Raw genomic sequence first — 19,996 nt, 5'->3', positions numbered from 1 at the left:
CAAATTAACAAATACTATCGAAGATTTTCTTTCTTACGATCACAAGAAAATTCAAAATCTACTTACTTGTCTTCACCAAACAAAACTAGTGAACAACCTATAGCAAATTAACAATGCAAATAACTATATAGAGTGATTTTTATATATACTTATTAATAATTTAATAATTATAAATAATTACTGTATAAATGACCAAGTTGTAGCAAATACAGTATAATTAAAAAGAAAAAAAAAATTGACCGTAAATTCACAATTCGGTTAATAGTGATGCAAGTGATTCCAAACACGAATATCGCGACAGAATTGGTCTCCGAGGTACCTGGTGCCCAAAGTGAACGGTATTCTCGTCGCCTCTCGAAATTCGTTATATAATCACTCAAGGGTTTTTGTGGTCGCTGAGCATGAATATCATCACTATTAACGGAATTGTGAATTTAGTATTTACGGTTAATTTAAAATGCATATCATTTAAGAAAATTGAATATTTATAATTTCTTATCAATTAAGTTCACAAAATTTTCTGACGCTCTAACGTATCGAATGCAGAAAACCGCATTCAAATCCGTCTTGCTGTTCAAATTTTGCGCCTAGTCAAATGCCTCCTAGTCAAAAAAAACCAATTTTTTGTACACAAGTGTGTGGATAGAATAGATGTGACAAATGTTTCCTTAATAATCTTGGTCATATTGTTATATAGATATTACATGTGTGGAAATGTAAACTTTTCATCTTTTTTTATATAAGGTACTTCCTTCGTTTACTTAAAGCGCATGTTCAAAACAACACTTATCATCGTTTTAAAGTAGTCATGTTAATTACTACTTATATTAAAGAAACTGTTGATTTTGTTTAAGGAGACCTATTATGAGACAAAGAAATTGTTGAAGTTTTCTAATTCATATCTAAACATACAGTGAAAACAAACAATTAACTGAGTTAATTGTTGAAATATCCTGTGTAGAAAGTGTTGAATTTCTTGAATTATTTATAATAATCCTTGTTGAAGTGCTTGGATTATTTATAATAAATTAGAGAAACCAACACAATTAGGTTAATTTCCTTATACAATAAATTGCAAACCGAAAAACTTCTATTTTACGATGTTTTGGTAAAACTCTTCTAATTTCGAACAGGAAAGAGGTAGATTTTGTATTTTCTAAAACAAGGAATCGAAAAAAGGGTTTTCGCGTGTTTAAAGAAATGTTGTAGTGGCAATAAAAGTTTCCACATTAAAATAAACAATAACATTTAATAATTTACTTTATTTATTCATCAATTAAAATCAGTATATGTAACATAATCGATTTTTAGTATTAAGGTATTTCCAGCATGGTATTTGCAGTTTCTATGTTAAAGCAATGGTACAATTTTTTTTTCGACAGAATTTAACGAAAAATTAAATTTAAGAATTTTATAATGCTTACTATTAATTCCCAAAGTTTCAGAAATTTTGACCGTTTAAAATGGGAAATAATTATGCCAACGTCCCAATTTCGATCAATTTACGTCAAAATTAATATCTCGAAAGTGAAAATTAATTTGTAAATTTTTTTTTTAGAATTTTATTGTATAAACATTTTTTTCTACTTTTTCTTCAATATATAATAATATCATAAAAAATAGTTGGAGAGACCGGACATTTTACATGCTTTAAATGGGACATGACCCTCAAAATCGCGAACTTTGTCTTTAAATATCTTGCGATCTAAACGGTCAAAAATTATGAAATTTTAGGAATTCATAAATAAAGCTATTATAAACCCGAGAAAAAAAATTCGGCCAAATCTGTCGAAAAGTGATTTCATGCTGGTACTACCTTAAAACTGGAATAGCTTTTGAATAATTAGTAGTTGGTAGATTCGCACAGTGTAATCCCCAGCTTAATACGAACATCGTTGATAATAAAATATATTTAGGATCAAAGTATTTGTTAACATTTCATTTATTGAGATATATTTTTTATTTATTTATTATATATATTGTCTGCTTAATTTCTTATAATAATTTTACATAGTTTAAATTGTCTAGCATTAAAGAATGTATTTTAATTTCGAAAATAAAAGGTATTATATAATAAAAACACTTTTTCATTGGAATAAAATCTAAACGGTATAGAATATCAATATCCTATACCAAAATTAATTTTTAAATAAAAATACCGTGGTCTAATTATAAAATTAAAAAGAAATCATATACAGTCAATCAATCTCCTAAATTTAAATATTGATTCAGATAAGAAATAATAACTTTATTCGTAACAAATTTTATAAAAATACTAAACATATGCCTAAAAAACGGTTGAGATTCTAGGAATGAAATTAATTTCCCTCGATTTTTTATGTTTTCTATGGGTTTAATAGCTAACCAACTAATTCCTAGCTATCAGCGATTTTGGCAGAATAATACTAGGTTAATAATATTTTGCCATTAAATATTTTTTTATACATGAAATAATAATTATAATGTTGATAAAAAAATTGACGTAATATTACATTACTGTAATTCTTAATGTCTACATGTAAAAGAAGTTTTGTAGTTGTGGAAATAACAATTGGCTTAAGATATGATAATCATACTACTTTTGAAACGTTAATCTCATAAAAGTTTTTTACAACATTTTCAACGTACACTAAAAACAATGCATGCTAAAGTTTAGAATGATTTAAATTATTCTTTTAAATAGGTACTCTAAAATCACTATAATATTCTAAAACAAAATAGCAAGCTGTAAGTCGTATTTATGTAGAGATATTCTATTTAATTGTTTCTTTAATTACTACCAATCGTATAGCTTTTTCCTTATTTTTACACGCTTATATTAGCTTCACCTATAAGTATGTATGTATGTTTGTATATAACTCTCTAATATCATACCCATGCATAGGACATCATCAGTTATATACATTTATTATACTACCGATAACCATACTATACATATATACTTAGAACAAGCAACAAGCGTGTTTTTTTTATGTTTTTTGTCCTATATTCTTATTTATTATTTTATTACATTCTTAGTTCTTATTAGAAAATAAATTTGTTTTTACAAGCTCAATTCATATATAAACAGGGATGATATGTAAATTATCTCTGTTTTCTGTAAATAGTAAGCGACATCATGAAATCCTATTTAATTTTCTTAAAAAACGGCTAATAAAATTATTATATAAAGAAAAAAATTAGCTTTTATCTATTTGAACAGAAATATTGAAATTGGGTAAAAGAGCCCTCTTTGCCTATGTTTTGGCAAAGATCTATCATATTTTAATTTACATTCTGACCCAATAAACATTATTTTATCCAAATTAAGGCCATGGTGAATCGACTTGATTCTATAAGATTACATACTTATAAGTTTTTGATATAAAAATTTACTGTCTATAAACACTATTCGCATGTAACAAACTGAACTGCATTGTAAAGCTTAAAACACAGAGCAAATTTTATTGAAACAGTGCATTTTATCTACTCATGCGAAATTTATCCCGAATCTATTTCTATACATACTCAATACATTAAAACTGTCAAATAGATTTCGATAAATCAAATACAGGAATGCTGGATCCAATTTTACAAGAATACATACATACACCCATAATTGTTTTAATATATATTGTCATCATAAGAGTAACAATCCGTAAGCCATACTTGTCCATGTACACAATCACCTGAGATTAATTTTAATTGATTTTTTTGAAAATATTTAATAATTTCAGTTATATTATCAAAACTAGGTTCATTGTCTTTTTCTACTGTTCCCAATGATAATGTACCATCCACATTTTCACGAACATTGATATGATAAGCACATTGGTTAAACATCACCACTAAAGTACACAAACAATTGGACACTTTTGTTGGGCGAAATAGAAAACAGCCATCTTCTTTACCATCTAAAATTTCTTCACTTCTTTGACGAGACACATTTAATATGAATGGATTTTGTGATGGTTCAGGATTCTTTAAATTTCTCTTCGGTGGAGCAGGTAATGGGCGTGATAGGGTCCCCCCAAAATTATTTGAAGGTTTACTTGGTTTTGATGCTTCAGTCGGTGCTTGCATCGTTGATCCTGGATCACGTTTTTTCTTCAACACTAAACGACAAAAGCAATCAATTACGTGATTATATAATCGAGAAAAGAGATTATGTAATATTAATCGTGAAATTTTTATGCACCAACAACAATTCATTTTCTTTCATTACAAAAAAAAAATTTCCAACTCTTCTGATCGGAAGGTTATCATTAAATGATTAAAATCATATGCTTGGTATTGGAAAATTTTCGTGTAATTTTCATTTTGACATTCAATAAAACACACACAAAAAATTTCACGTCACTGATAATAAAATAATTGTTCCATGTGATGCGAAAATATCGATTTAATTTGATAATAAAACACGTGAGAAATAATAATTTATTTTTCTATACAACTTTTGACTTCAACGATAAAAATGTCATTCGTTTGTTTGTGTAAGAGAAACAAATAAAAGGCGTTAATGCAGTTCACATAATTCCATTTGGGGCGAAAAAAAGTCATATGTTTTGTTTTTTAGTTTTTTTGTTGTTGTTTTTGAATCCAGATGATGTGCATTATTGTAGTATTTAAGTATCGGATGTAATAGAATTGTGGAGTATATAGCATCTACTGCATTTATACATATCATTGTTTAATAACTATGTGTTTTAAAGGTAACAATTTTTATGAATTTTTTTTTTTTTACATATTACAAGTCGATTAGAACGAAAAAGGTAAGTCAATTAATTAAGCAATAAAAAAATGAAGTCAAGGTGGCTGTGGGCAAATCTGAAATTCTATGAAATACATGCTGATTTCCCCTAATGTTTCGGATACGGAACCCTTCTCTCGTATTTGAAACATAGCTAAGAACTCTCTCCGTTAAATTAAAAATAAAAAACTTTTTATCCGTTTTGGAACTACTATGTCACAGACACAGAGACAGACACAAATAGCGGTCAAACTCATAACACCCCTCTTTTTTTGGTTCATTTGGTTTATATTTTTTTGCTTTATTTTTCGGAATTACAATTCGAGAAAAATAAAAAACCAAGACTGTATTTCATTATGTTTATTTAACGAACTCAGTTTTAGCATTTTTGTCTTACTCATTGGTCTTGGTCTTGCAGTTTTATTTGTTCTTGCACATGTGTAAGGGCAAGCTCAAATCACTACAACAAATTTGCTATACAGAAGCAATTAATTATAAATGAATCAAGACTAATGTGTTAGACAAAGAGAAAAGTTCATAAAGACAGTCAAATAATTCTTGTTTGGGTCTTGGTGCTTATCACTAGAAACTTTCTCCAAATATCGCCGAAAATTAATTCAAGAAAAATTAAATAGTGTTCGCCTCCATCAAATTCTTCAATCAAATCAAAAAAATCGATTAATTTTTGCCTTTGTTTCTTGTTCTACTTATATACATGAAAATTAAGGGAAAGCTTTTTCCTTAACTCGTATGACATTAATTGCATAATAGAGATGTCTTTTAACGGTATTTTTTTAAATTGGTGTTACCAGGAAACATTCTAGTGAGAGTCTAGTAGATGATTTATGCTCACTTTGTTTTGCCATTTCACCATACATGAACATAAACCACCAAAATTTAACAGATGGTCTGATCTCACATCTACGAATTTTCTATGGAGATATGTTCTGTTGTTAGAGTAAGCAACATCAGACACTTCAGACATTACTACGCCTGGATCACATATTAAAAACATATAGACAAGTAAATTAAGTCGGTATATTTATTTTAAAAATTTGTTTTGTACAAAAAAAGAAAAAGTAACTTATGAGTTTTCGAATTTCATTACTTTTATGGTAACGATTATAGATTTTATTGAAACAATGAAGGAAACGAAACGAAAGCTACAAATTGTAAGTTATACGCCAAAAACAACGTTTTATAATATATTTGCACTTTAGATTCTTGATCACACTGTAAAAACGCAGGAAATAAAAAAACAAATGTATTATTTTATATTAAAACTTGATAAGCCTGCAAATATACGATCTCGTACATTACATTACTCTAAATAAAAGCAATAGGCTAATATAAACAAAGATATAAACCACTAAAACGGGTCAACTGTCGATTTTGTGAGCAGTAAGTCGGATCGGGTAACGGTAAGTACAAATCTGTATCTAGATACATTTTGGACGGTGTATCTGTATCTCTATCTAAAGGCTAAAAAAGCAAGTCTCTTATACAACTGTATTTAGGTACTTGACTTTTATTATATCCACAATTTCGAAAACTAATAATAACTTACCCTTTTCAAGTTCTCCTGGTTTCAAATATCCATCATCTTCGTCACTTGATTCTGCGCTATGACAATTGCTTTTTGTATATTTTGATTTACATGGCGAAGATAACTCACGTGTTGGTAACATTTTCACCGGTTTCTCGGTACTTCTCATATTCACTTGTTTCTCAGTATTTTGCCTTTGGGCAAACATTGGTGTAACAACACCCATTGGTTTACTTTTTATTGGTGATCCATATGGTACTTGACTTTTTTTCGGTGGAGATGGCACAGGCTGTGGTTGCAATGGTGTTTGCCAACTTGATGTTTTTGGTTTTTTTTCTTTTCTTTTTGGATCATGAGGTATTGCTGGGATTTTGTCTCGAGCCCCACTAGGTTTATTGAATTTGGTATTTTTACCAGATTCTTTGATAGATTTAAATCGCGAAGAAGTCTCTAACAATTCATTTACGTCAATATTACTGTTATTTTTAATTAAAAGTGGCTTATGGACATCTGGACGTCGTGGACGTCGTTTTGATGGAGATTTACTACGATAATGTGGAACAGTAACTACGTCAACGTCTGCATAAATATCCTCTTCTACTTCATCATTTTCAAATGTATTTTCATTATGTGAAACTGTTTCATAATCGGTATCATAAATTGTATCATCGTATTCGGATTCATCAAATGACGAGTCTTGAGTCACAGTATGGTATTTTTCATCTTCGGGTTCTTCTTCCAAAACATGGTTCATTTCGAATGATTGTTTTGTCGTAAATATCTTTAATTTTTCTTTTAATTTTTTTGCTAATGGATATTGAATATTACCATTAGTATTTTCATATCTTGTGGTTTCTGCTTCTGCCTCAATTGGCACATAATATAATGCATTTTCACGTACAGTTTGGACAAATTCAAGAAATTTTTTTAAACGAGTTTTCGATAATCGCCACGTATGAACCTTATCCGCAGCATTCTAAATAAATAAAAATACTTAGTCATTTTATTTTTATTGTAGAATAGTATGTCATACATCTAAGGAGAAAAAGTAAAGAATGTCTCAGACCTCATGCTCATTGGCACAAACATGAGCTCTGAGACATTCTTTACTTACTCCCGTGGTGTGTATACTATTTGTCTCTCCGACGAAGGCAGAAAGGGACAACTTTGTTATGTACAACAGGACAAAAGCTGACACTTTTTGCATGGAGGTGAAAAAAAAAAATTACAATGTTGAATTTAGAACTTACCAAAAAATCGTAACCATTCTTATTTGTACTTTCAGCTACAAGTCGAGCATCATTAAATTCGTACTAAAAATAAGAAAATTCATTTAATTACTTTATAAAAGTTTTTAATTTTTTTTTTTTTTACAGATGTACATGCTTCGTAATGCATTTTTTTTTATTTCTTCTATTGTACCAGATCGCTGCGACGTAACGCTTACATTGCCACCCTATTTTCGAGTTTATTTAGTCAAATTAGATGAAATTTCATATGGTATACTGAATTTTTTTGTGCAGAAATGCTATCTATGCCAATTTTAAGCTTTTTATCTGTATAATAAAAATATTCATAAGCGCAGAAAAAAAGTGTGATTTTGGAAAAATCAACTATTTTTCATGTTTTTCACAATTTTTCGCAATTTACTGGAAAACTATGCATTTTAGAGAAAAAATAATCCAGCCCAAAGTTATCGTGCGTAAAATTTCCAATCGACATGTATATATAAACTTTTCCTTATATTTCATATTTGCTGAAAAGTCTACATCAATTTTCCGTGTTTTTGATGTTTTTTTTTGTTTTTCTTTAAAACAGTGCATTTTAGGGAAAAAATAATTTTTAAAAAGTTGTCAAGCATACAAGTTCCATCAGATCTGTATATTTTGATTGTTCTCAATCTCTCTCATTTTTGAAAAACCGATTTATAAGTAAAATTTTCCGTGTTTTTCCACACTATTTAAGAATTTTTAAGAAAACAATGCATTTAAGGGAAAAAAGTACACCGTTCCGAAATTGTAGAACGTAAAATTTTGAATCGCTATGCATATGTAGTTTTCTTCGGCTTTAATTTTCACTATAGGGCGGCAAATAAACATAAGTATGTTAGCCTCATATATATTTAAATATCGGTTTTTCCGAAGGTGTGATAGAAGGGAAATAATAAAAAGATACTAATCGGTTGGAAATTTTATGCTTAACAACTTTTATTCAAACAATTTTTTCCTTAAAATGCACAGTTTTTATAAAAAATTAGAAACCACCAAAAACACGGAAAATAGTACATTAATGTTTAAATAGTACATATATAATGGCTAATAGCTTTTTTTGTAGTTAACCAATCAAAAAATATCTCAACCAAAAATTGGAGAGTTTGATGGGGGACATCGTCTTCTGTCATCCTGATTGGACCTAGTTCTTCGGGTTGCTTTAATAGCCAATTTAAATTCTAAATGGTATGAGATAGAATAATACTTTAAATTAAAAATCAATCCTCAAAACTAACAATTTTTGTTCATAACATTTTTTTCGACAAACGTCTTTCGGAAGAAATGCGACTTAAAAATATGTCATTATCGCACTTAATCAAAAGAAAATACTCTTGCCCTAGCTATTGCCCTTGCCAACTTTTGGCTAAAGCATTTATCCGTATTTAGCGTATTTTCATTTGATTAAATGCCATAAGGACAAATTTTTAAGTCGCATTTCCCCCGAAAGCTGACGATTTTCGAAAAAATGATCAGATGACAAATGTTAGCTTTTTTTATGAGGATCGACTTTCTAATGAATGTGTATGTATCACGGCTTTGAGTGGTGGTCATTTTTTTTATAATCATTATATCCTAATCTACTCCAGTTTCAACTTAGTTGAAATTTAATTTTACAGTTTCACATATTTATTTCGGCATTAGATTATATAAATTCAAAAAGTGAAAACTCACCTTTTCTAAAAATGCACAAAGTTTTTGTGTATCCCAATGAGAAATTTCATTCAAAGCAGATGATATTTGCTCTTCAAATGATTTTCTGGAGCACATCGTTAATTTTTTTCGATTATTCTCACATGAATTTAAATAAAAAAATTTCAGCACTACACATTTATCAAAATTACATGTTAATAAAACTTGAATAAACCTTATAAATAAAACAAAAATTCAAATGATGCGACGGGAAATTACTCAGTAGTGGTTTTTCAAAACGATAAGATTTTTTTTGTGGTTTTTTAACACATATAAAATGAAAACATTGATTAGGGAAACACTACTGGTATACTCATTGGTTGCAGTAAAATTATTATTTTTGTAAACTTTTTTTGTTTCAGTCCATTATTATTAAACGTAGAAATAAACCAGAAAAACAGTCTAACCAAGGAATGGATTCGTCGTCAGTTGATTTTTGTGGAATTTCGTAGAAAATGTTTGTCTGAACAAAGTCATATTCATTCGAGCTTGTGATTTTCATCTATGCCCATAGGATGGCACAGAACTTTTGGACACCATACATTCTCTATATTTTAAATTTAAAAAACTTTTATTATAGACATTTCCCAGCATTTTTTACCTAGCCTCACCGTTTAGCATTTAAAAAATAAAAATTATTCTTTCGTTCCATTTTCAGCCATTAACTATTAAATTTGGACAATTATAAATATATTTTGACTCGTGTGTTTTTTCACCAAACTTGACGGTTTTCGATATGTAAGCGTTTAAAGTAAATAAAGTACATATTTTTCCGAAAATTTGTTATTGACGAAAATAAAAATTATTTTATGGTTTTGGTAAAAATGTGATGTGAAAACTATATGACTTTTTATTTTGGGTATGTGTTTATTTAACTTATAGTTTTCAAGTTCAAACGTTCGCTGAACACTCTTATAAATACTTCAAGCAACACATTCTTTCATCCAAACTCTTACGTGGTGTCAGAAACCCTAGAAATAAGAATCCGAGGAGAACTTTTTATCTTCTATAGCTGTACTGAATCAGCGGTGACACAAAAAAATAATTAGAAAAATACTATTTTATTTCAAAATATAATAATTTTACAATAATTTATTTATTTCAAAAGGATATGCTTTGTAAAACTTCACTCCCGATGGATTTACAGATATTTGAATCACTGATACCGGATTAATTGGATCTTTATCTGGATCGAATAAATCCTAAAAAAACAAATAGACAATGTATTAATATATTTAATTCCAATGAACCGTTTATCATTGGAATTAAATATATTAATTCCAATGATAGTTTTTGTAAAAATTAATTTTTATAATACAGGCTATAATATTTGTGTACCTAACCAATTAATTGTCACAGAAAATTGTGATCAGTTAATTGATTTGTCTTAATATCTCTCTTACAATATTGTAAGAGATTACAATAATTACAACAGTTTAACATGGTACTCATTTTATTCTCCACCCTCTCTCCTCTAACTCGAAAATGGCCATTTTTCCTTATATATTTCCTATCAGAAAAAATGCTTCACATCGACTCCACATCGAGCTTATTTACCACGCGGCAGTGAGTTAGTATCTCACATTAACATGCGATGTAGGTAATAACGTTCAATGTTTTATTTTAAGTGATTTGAAATTAAATTTTTACATTTAAAACTATAATTTATACCGCTGAAAGGATCGGTATTGTTTTCTAAACTAAATATGAACGAAACCTATGGAAGTAAGCTAGAAAGGTGTTTTGTAGGTCCAACAATTTATGTGAAGTGCGTCAGGATTTTAGTCCCAACTCTTTTATGGATATACAGCGTGTCTACTTAAATAAGCTCCATATGGAAAACTTTACAAAAATCTCTGCTCTCGAAAATACAAGGATTCAGCTTTTCACTTTTGACATCGAATTTACATGGTGTCCACACATGTAAAAAGTTCAATAAGAATGTTAATGGTCGTTTAGAAATGAAGACCATTTGGACAGATAATAAGGGAAACAGTTCAAGAAATCACTCCCAAGATATGTAGGAGTGTATTTAAAGAATTTTGTATACCTACGAATAAATTTATCGAACACAAAGGTAGCTACGTTTCGGCAAAAACGAACTGAAGATACCAACGGCCATATTTGAATATAATAAATATTTTAGGTATGGCAAATATTCTCCATTATGTCAAGCCATTTAAAGTAAGTTTCAATGGGTGTCCCAAATGCACAACGTTACCCTTAAATTAAATCCTTAAATTTCATGCTTACTTGTAAATTGTAATTCGTAGCATTCAGACCTAAGTCGCTTAAAGTAAAGTTAACTTTTGTTGGCATTTCATTCCGATTTCGGTTCAATATGCAAATAGCATAGGAATAATATCCATCAATTATTGGCGAAATTGGACGTGTCCATACTTCTATTTTTTTCTCTTTATAAACACGACGTCCTTGTATCGCCAATGGATCTTTATTAATTGCAATTATATCTTTGTTTAGTAATATTTCTTTATGTGCAGGACGAATTGAAGTTAAATCTGTTGATAACAATAATGGAGCCGACAGGATTGTCCATAATGCCATTTGTGCACGACTTTGATCGTACGTGAGCCCATAATTTCCAATTATTATCTAAAATTATTATCAAATAAATTTTTTATTATTATAAGTTATATCGAGGTAAATACCATATCTGGATCGTTCCAATGTCCTGGACCAGCGTATGGAATAAAACGATCTTGATGCTTTCCAAAAAAGTCTAATACATCTAATAATGAATCCCAACTATCTTGAATATCCCCATAGTTTCTCCAAAGGTTGCATGTTTTCGAAATCGCAGCATAATCACTCTAAAATAATCATTTTGGTAAGTTAAATTACACATCTGTAATGGTCTGGTACTGTACATTGTTCATTGTACTTAAAAGGCAATGCATTTTATACTAGTGGTACGCGAACTATGGGGCCGAAAAACTTTTTGTGGTTCACCCGATTTAAAAGAAACTTTTTATTCAGCAATAAAAAATATTTATAAAAAAGATCTATAGATACATATTTAAAAAAAAAGAAAAAAGATCTGTAGTAATTCCAAGAAAAGGTTTTTAACCTGCATTTTATCGTGCAATTCTTATTTTCGTCAAAACTACTTCATAAGCCGAGTTGAGACAATCGAGAAAAAAGTAAAATGTTCGATAAGCATTAAAAGTGCTGCCGTTTGGATCCTACCAGGGCTTTAAGGCTAACGAGGTGAATTTGAAGATGTTACGCTAATATACTAAGGTAGGCGTAGAAGTATTTTTAATTCGCTCATAACATGTATCGGAAAATGAACCTCGCACGATTAGAAAAAAAATGACTTTCCGTGAAACTTTTTCAAACTGCCACCAAAATTTTCTTCAGATCGTCTTGATCAAAAACTCGTATGACCATGGGAATACCAACTTCACAAACATAGTATGATAGTCTCTCACTAGATAGATATTGGGAAGTTTCTACGTTATTTAAAGCTGTCACTGCATCCTAGTGCAGAAGCTATGTTCACTTCTACATTTACATTCACTTTGATTAAACATTTGCTTTAAATAATGATGATTTTACTGATATATGATAAATGATAATTTGACTGATATACTAAAGTTAATTCAGTAAGTTTCTTCAATGTTTCAAAGAAATATTAATAAAATCTAAAACTGAATCTTACGTGAATACCATTAATTTCTTCGTATGTTGACCATTGGCATTGATACACAATTGGGCGGCCCGTTTCATTTAAATATTTTCCAAATGCTGTATATCCCTCTGCAAATGTACTAATATTCGCATTACACCCGTCAATTTTTACATAATCGACTTCCCAATCAGCAAAAGTTTTTGCGTCAATTTCTAAATGACCTAATATACCAGGATAACCAGCACAAGTTTTTGTACCATAGTCCTCATATATACCAAATTTTAATCCTTTTTTATGAACATAATCTGCTAAAGCTTTAATACCACTGGGAAATCGTTCTGGATCTGGTTGTAAACGTCCATTCTCGTCACGTTCATTTGCTAACCAACAATCATCAATAATAACGTACTCGTAACCGGCATCCAAAAATCCTTCAGAAACCATTAAATCTGCTGCTCGTTTAAATAAATCTTCACTAAAAATTTACAAATACATATAATCAATTTTTTATGCATTCACATTCAGTATGTGATGTTGAACCTTTTTAAAAAAAATAACTCCAGTAATTTAGTGCATTAAGAATAAGATTAATGGGCTTCTCTATTACCTATAGTATAATTGATGACACATAAAAATAAAATTATGTCACAAATGCTTATTATTATATTTTTCTAAAATATTCCTTTGATCTCCCAACCAAATTTTAAAGGGAATAAATTAATAAAATTTAAAAAAATTTGAGATACCATGTACTTTAATCCATTTCATAATATTATTATTTCTTGTTTGATGTATAACGTGAAAATTTATTTCATGTATATTCCAGAACTCATAGCCACAAAAGTATTATTTTTTTCCAGAAAAATTTTCAAAATCCTAAGTTTTGAATTGAGTGGGTTTTTTATTTCGCGATTAATATCATTATTATTTACTTTTTCCAAAAACTGTTAATTAATTACTTTCAAATGTTTGTGGGTTAAACCATCTATTACTCATATCCTTTGCAATAATATTTATATACAAGGTGAGTTATTTTAATCTATAATGGCTAATAGTACGATGCTTAATGAAATAATCAAAATAACTTCAACAAAAATTGAATTGAGTTTGATGGTGGACACCTTTAGAATCACACTTCAAAAAAACCAAAACGTAAGCTTTCTTAAGAAATGCGACTTAAAAATATGCCATTATTGCATTAGATTGAAAGCAATTACGCTTAAAGTTTATCAATAATTGTTGGTCAAAGTCTTGGACACAGGCAAATGTCCTTAAAAACTTTTGGCTTAAACATTTTTCTGTTGTTAGATTGTTTTCTTTCGATTGAATACAATAATGACATTTTTAAGGGACATTTCTTCCAAAAGCTGACGATTTTCGAAAAAATGCTAAAATGAACAATTTTTGTTTTTTATGAGGATCAACTTTTGAATTTAAAGTGTTATTTTATCTCTGAATGCTTAGAAGCTAAATTAGCTGTGAAAGTAACGCAAAGTACTAGGAAAATATGATGTCCCTCATCAAACTCTGCAACTTTTGTGTACGTTATTTTTTGCTTGGTTAACTATTATAGATTAAAATGGCTCACACTGTATAAACTATCAAACTATAACTATTGTTAAAATCGCAATGCCAGTCCTGGATATATAGAACAGTTGACGATACAAAATAACCAATATGGCGGCATTCGGCACCAAAATTGCCGAGGCGATAAAATTTTTTGGAACTATCTTCTTTATCGCACAATATTTGTTTGCTGGTTGGAAATTAAAATAAAAAAAACTGCAACAGGCACCAAAAACTGACATCTAGTTTACCTAGGAAACTAAAACTTTTCCAATCGATTCAGGCTACCATGAATTTTGAGAAAATCTAAAATCTTTCAATTTATATTTTATGTTTTATTATTTAAAAAAATTTAAGTTAAAGGTCCACCCAGGTAATGGGTTTTTTTAAATATTGAGTGCATTTGGTCTCATGATATCCGGCTTAAAGGTTCATACTACAGGTGACAAAAGAAGCCCGCAGAAATATAAAAATTTAAAATATAGAAATTTGTTAATATTTTCTCTTGGATACGTTCATTTTATTCAAAAACAAAAATCTCACCTAATACATTCTGTTGGATAATTTTTACAATCAATTGTACAACGATAACGTTCCCAAGATAACCAGCCCATCGGTGGTGTAAGAGCTAATCCATTATCCAGTCCATGAGAGTGTGTTATGAAATAACATATTAATATGTAAAATAATTTTAACATTTTAATCAAACTTAGTTACTAATGTAAAGTTTATCCATTTCTTTTGATTTATATAGTTTTTGTTCGTGGAAAATCTTGACAATTTTAAAGACAAGTACCCACTCTAAAATATGGATTAGATAAAATTTACAATGAAACCTCAACTATAATAAGTATATATATATCAAAATTTTTCTTTGTTTTCTTTATGTCTTGTCACAATTTTTCTTAAAAATTAATTTGTTGGTTCCAGATTTCGACACTGTTACTATCTTAAAAATCCAGAGTGGAGCTTTACAAATCAAAAACTTCAACTTCAAAAATCACAGATATAAATGTGATAAAATCAAATACTAAGAACCTTCTTCGTTGTCCTCTGTACGAATCTACCTAAAAAAAGAGAAGAAGAAGTAGAACATTTTTATTTAATATCTAGCCATTATAACTAGCTCACTTCGCTAAATGATGACGCCCTTTTCAGATTGATGGACGCGAATTACCAAATCACCTTAAAGGAACCAGTTAAAAACGATCTTTTGGCTGTTAAAAATACTCCGAGCCTAATATAATACGCCAGTCATATTCTACATTAAAATGTAAAGCTGCTTTTTGGTATCTTATTTGGACCCCTTAGGGGAGTGTGAAACTACATCTGTAAAATGTGAAAAACTGTAAAATATTCGGCCTTTTTTCAGTTTTTGTCGTTCAATTCAATTTAATTTTAATCAATTTTTTCCATAAACGGTTTTTTTTTTCAGGCGAGGCCAATACCCTTATTTTCATAATTTAATAATCTATCTTCTGGTAATTTTGTTTGGTTAAATAATCGGTGTGGTTACCTATATTTACTTGCCTGTTAATATCGTATGAACAGATCTACACCGATTTGTTAACCAATCAAAACAGGTATCAGAAAAAAGATACTATATTACGAAAATAATGGTATTGGCTTGCCTGAAAACAGTGTTCATGGAAAAAATTGATTAAATATAATTTAATTAAAAATAGGCATGAACACTTTTCGATAGAAAAACTATAATTATATATGCGATTGGAGTGTTTAAAAATCAATAAAATTTTATAAAAAAAAATATGTCTGGTAATCAGATGAGTGAAAATCGACCTTATACCGTCCTCTTGTACTATATGTACAAGTTTAACTGTAAATTACTTTATAAACAACAATTAACATTAAATAATATAACAGCTTTATCAAAACAAAAGAATGCATCGGTGATGTAATTTGATTATTTTTCAAAATATTATCAAAACAATAAGTTAAAAGTGTTTTGAATAAAAGTTATTGACATTTATGTAAGAAATAACTCTCAAAAGTATATGTTAGACCCATATGTCAACCTAGCGCCCCGCCATCGAAAAAACATAATACTTCAACATAAAATAGGGGAAAGAGATCGGGAAGGTGGCAATTTCAAAAGGGGCTTTCTTTATACTAACTCGACTTGGAGCAACTGCAGAAGCGTACAAACCTTTAAAATTGTCAAAAAAGCGGGTTTCCCTCTAGAATAAGACACTGGACAGTACTAGAAGACACTGAAAAGCTTTCGGTAAGGCATAGGACAATCGACTCCTTCTATTGATTTCTTGAAAAAATACACACAGTGCGATTTAAGTTCATGAATCATATCTGTGAGTTGGAAGGTTTAGGTATGACATCAGAATAGGCCATAGTTTTAACTTGAAGGATTTTTAATTGTATAATACCTAAGATTTTTATTTATATTTACATTAGACATTCTCCATAAGAATTACACAATTAATGTCTTCGTCGTCATTCTTTATAATATTTTGCATTCAAAAGTACACAAAAACCTTTGCTTAAACATGTTATCCCTACTTTTTATTTAAAATCTTTCTATTCAATTTAATCGTTAAAAAGAGGTTTTTGAATGTGTAATTTTTTTTTTAATATTACTTTTTTGGATTATTTAAGTTCCCCTATGGATATTTTGCTGTACATCTGGATATACGTTTATTGTATATCCATTCTTTACTCGCATTTACATTTAAGACATGACGTCCTCTATGCACAAAATTTTAATTAGTATCTAGGTACTCGTCAAAAAAGGAATAAATTCCATGCAAATGTTTTTACAAGGAGTTATTTTCTAAGCTTATTTGGTTTTTTCATAATATATCTAAAAAATACACGCGCACGTAGATAGTACACCGAATAAATAGATACATCGAACAAACAGGCAGACGAGCAAATAGAAATCAAATAAATATATTGTAAAACCATAATTTTTTGATAATAAAATTATATAATTATAAAAATGGGATTCTATCCTGGCTTATTACTTTTAAATTTTTATACAATGTTTGAGGTTTCTTGTACTTTTGTTTCATTATTCTTCAGACCATAAGCCTACCCAAAAAGTTAAATCCTCCACTGATTACTACATTCATTAGGTAATTATTGTATTCAAATTACCATGACTGAGTAAAACCGCAAATCAAATTTTTTGATCTTAAAAATTGAGTTTTCATCGATATAAGATTTGCGTTTTTAAAACCTAAGACCTAGCTTTTTGTTCAAACGATGTAGAAATATTTATGTGATCGAAGTGGCTTGGATTGAGTTCAAATTTCTTTTGAACTGTTTACTCGTAGGTACTCTTACTTCCCAAAGGTAATGAAATAAAAATTTCAATAGCAAAATTGATTAAGGTAGTATGAGCGCGAAGGCAAGTTTAGAAATGTGGTTGAAATTATTTGTTCCTTATTTTCAACTTTGATGATGGATTTTGCTATAACTTCATTAATTTAGACGACAAATAATAATAAAATTTTTCGATACCTGCCTTGGTTTTCAAAATATCGAAAGCTAAATAATTAAACAAATTTTCAATTTTCGATATTTTGAAAATTACTTCAGATATCGAAAAATTTTATTCTTACTTTTCATCTTATATTGTCAATTTATTACATAATTCACCATCAAAATTGAAAATATATATATTTTTTTAACATGTTTCCACACTACCGTGCTCATACACCCTTAATTAGACGGGTACAACGGTTTTTTTTTTCAATCATTTATTAAGGTTTTAAATTTAATTTAAATAGTTTTTTTTTATGAAAACATATCATAAATCTACCGTTTTACCATAAGCCCAATGTTAAATATGCCTATTTTTGAAGTCATTTATTTACTTAAATAGTCGGGCACACCCCCCCCTAAGAATTTCAGAAGTAATTTAGACTGAACCCAACTTCATATAAAAAAATCAAGCTTTTATCCAAAATTGCCCTGGGGCTCGTACTTCCTTAAGAAAGACACTTTCTTCTTAAAAAAAGTACAGAAATATTGAAATTAACAAAAAAAAATAAGCCTTTTTTAAATATTACCGCACTTTTATGAAACTGCTGTCGCTATTATCCTTCATATGAATATAGTGAATGTATGGTAGATATTGATCGGTTTCATTATCCTTCTCAGCATCCCATACATATTTACTAGACATGTTTGCTATATGCATTATACATTACAATATGGACCACGCACATGAGAGAATATGACTAACAGGAATATAGTTTTGTCAATTTATATTATTAATCATTTGGTAATGGGAGGCTGAAATTTTTGGGTTTGCTTTCAATTGTATTTCCGTTTACCCGCTTAAAATTTGTAGAAATCTCAAAAATATGAAAATAAGATATTTTTATAAAGGCAATATAATATAGAATGTTTCCCATTTTAATTTTCCCAGTTCTATTTCGAGAGCTAAACACGGTAGTAAAAAAGTTTCAGTCAATAATAAGTGTTATAAGGAATTAAATAGTCCTGGCAGCTTGTTTCTAAAGTCAAATCTTAGTCAACTTTGATTTTTTACAGGGTGTTCTGTTAGAAAAAAATTTACTTATAAATACTAAATCGTAGATACAGTAGGGATAGTGATTATTCAGCTTGATACGTCTTTTCATTTTTGAGTTCTCGTGATTACGGACAGACAGGCAGGAAGACGGATAGACAGCCAGATAACTACTTAGGTATTTTGTGAACACTTATTACACAATTTAGTTCATGATATTAATATTTTTAAGGGTTACAAACTTGGTACTAAACTTTGTATACGTAATTGATATATTTCATACAAACATGGTAAAATAAGTAATAATTTATTTATTTTACTATCAGGAATAATTTATTTTAGAAAAATGAATAATTTTGATTCAATTTCCAAAATCAGGTGTTATATTTTCATTGAAATATTTTGAACGGACTCTAAAGGCTTTCAAAATAATAAGAAAATTATGATTATTCAATCCCTGTTAATGAAGATCAAAATTTCCACTCTTGTAACGAAACTACTAAAACAGGGTGTGAAGGTATAATGAAAATTTTATCAGTAAGCTTACTAAAAGTTAATCAGTATCACCAAACAATTATTTTTGATTAAAATGGTGGAGAAGCAATTCCATATAAACAATATTTCTATTATACAAATTTTCTTAAACTTGAATGCTTAAACTTGTTCTTCTAAGCTTTACGCTTCAAAGTCAAAAAGTCAAGATGTATTTTATTTTGCTTCAAGTATTTAAACCATTAGCATTAATCAATTACCTATATTTATTTGTGCTTCCACCATTTTAAGAGAGACAATTATACAGTCAATTATTTTAGAAAAAGACAATATAAAGCCATTCTGAGTAAGATGAACAGCTTTGTAAAGATATTATTTCAAAATACCAATTTTCCAACGTTTTAACTCGATACCTAGTCTATTTATCTAGAATCTATTTATCGAGCTTTATAATTTTCTTGCTTCAATATTCATATTTCGACTTTTTTATTATGTCGCATATATGTTAAAAAAAAGTCGCTGGCTTAAAAAACAATAA

At 29.0% G+C, this 19,996-nt stretch overlaps 2 protein-coding genes across 2 annotated transcripts; both read right to left on the bottom strand.

Annotated features, from left to right (window-relative positions):
* Positions 1 to 3,485: 3,485 nt before the first annotated feature.
* LOC123291395 lies at positions 3,486 to 9,313 on the bottom strand. Its single transcript, XM_044871672.1, has 4 exons — positions 9,218 to 9,313; positions 7,526 to 7,588; positions 6,297 to 7,251; positions 3,486 to 4,094 (listed from the first exon to the last, which is right to left on the bottom strand). Exons 1-4 carry the CDS (start codon positions 9,311 to 9,313, stop codon positions 3,604 to 3,606), a joined length of 1,605 nt encoding a protein of 534 aa, XP_044727607.1. The 3' UTR covers positions 3,486 to 3,603.
* A 1,004-nt stretch (positions 9,314 to 10,317) lies between these two features.
* On the bottom strand, positions 10,318 to 15,156 carry LOC123291385 (alpha-N-acetylgalactosaminidase-like). The gene is made up of 5 exons (XM_044871660.1): positions 14,997 to 15,156; positions 12,918 to 13,362; positions 11,905 to 12,066; positions 11,489 to 11,848; positions 10,318 to 10,437 (listed from the first exon to the last, which is right to left on the bottom strand). Exons 1-5 carry the CDS (start codon positions 15,149 to 15,151, stop codon positions 10,318 to 10,320), a joined length of 1,242 nt encoding a protein of 413 aa, XP_044727595.1. The 5' UTR covers positions 15,152 to 15,156.
* Between the last annotated feature and the right edge of the window lie 4,840 nt (positions 15,157 to 19,996).

Source organism: Chrysoperla carnea, chromosome 1 (assembly GCF_905475395.1).
Source record: "Chrysoperla carnea chromosome 1, inChrCarn1.1, whole genome shotgun sequence".
Lineage (NCBI taxonomy): Eukaryota > Metazoa > Arthropoda > Insecta > Neuroptera > Chrysopidae > Chrysoperla > Chrysoperla carnea.
The sequence above is the reverse complement of the archived record's forward strand: the minus strand, read 5'-3'. Positions and strand labels throughout refer to the sequence as shown.

What these genes read in the sequence shown, in the direction of transcription:
- LOC123291395 (XM_044871672.1), bottom strand. Translation starts at nt 9,313, where the DNA reads ATGTGCTCCAGAAAATCATTTGAAGAGCAAATATCATCTGCTTTGAAT. An exon ending in TTTGTGCATTTTTAGAAAAG is followed by an intron (nt 7,589 to 9,217) that starts GTGAGTTTTCAC and finishes TCTTATTTTTAG; the next exon opens with TACGAATTTAATGATGCTCG. An exon ending in AGAATGGTTACGATTTTTTG is followed by an intron (nt 7,252 to 7,525) that starts GTAAGTTCTAAA and finishes TTATTTATTTAG; the next exon opens with AATGCTGCGGATAAGGTTCA.
- LOC123291385 (XM_044871660.1), bottom strand. Translation starts at nt 15,151, where the DNA reads ATGTTAAAATTATTTTACATATTAATATGTTATTTCATAACACACTCT. An exon ending in TATCCAACAGAATGTATTAG is followed by an intron (nt 13,363 to 14,996) that starts GTGAGATTTTTG and finishes GTAAATTTTTAG; the next exon opens with TGAAGATTTATTTAAACGAG. An exon ending in CTACGAATTACAATTTACAA is followed by an intron (nt 10,438 to 11,488) that starts GTAAGCATGAAA and finishes TTGTTTTTTTAG; the next exon opens with GATTTATTCGATCCAGATAA.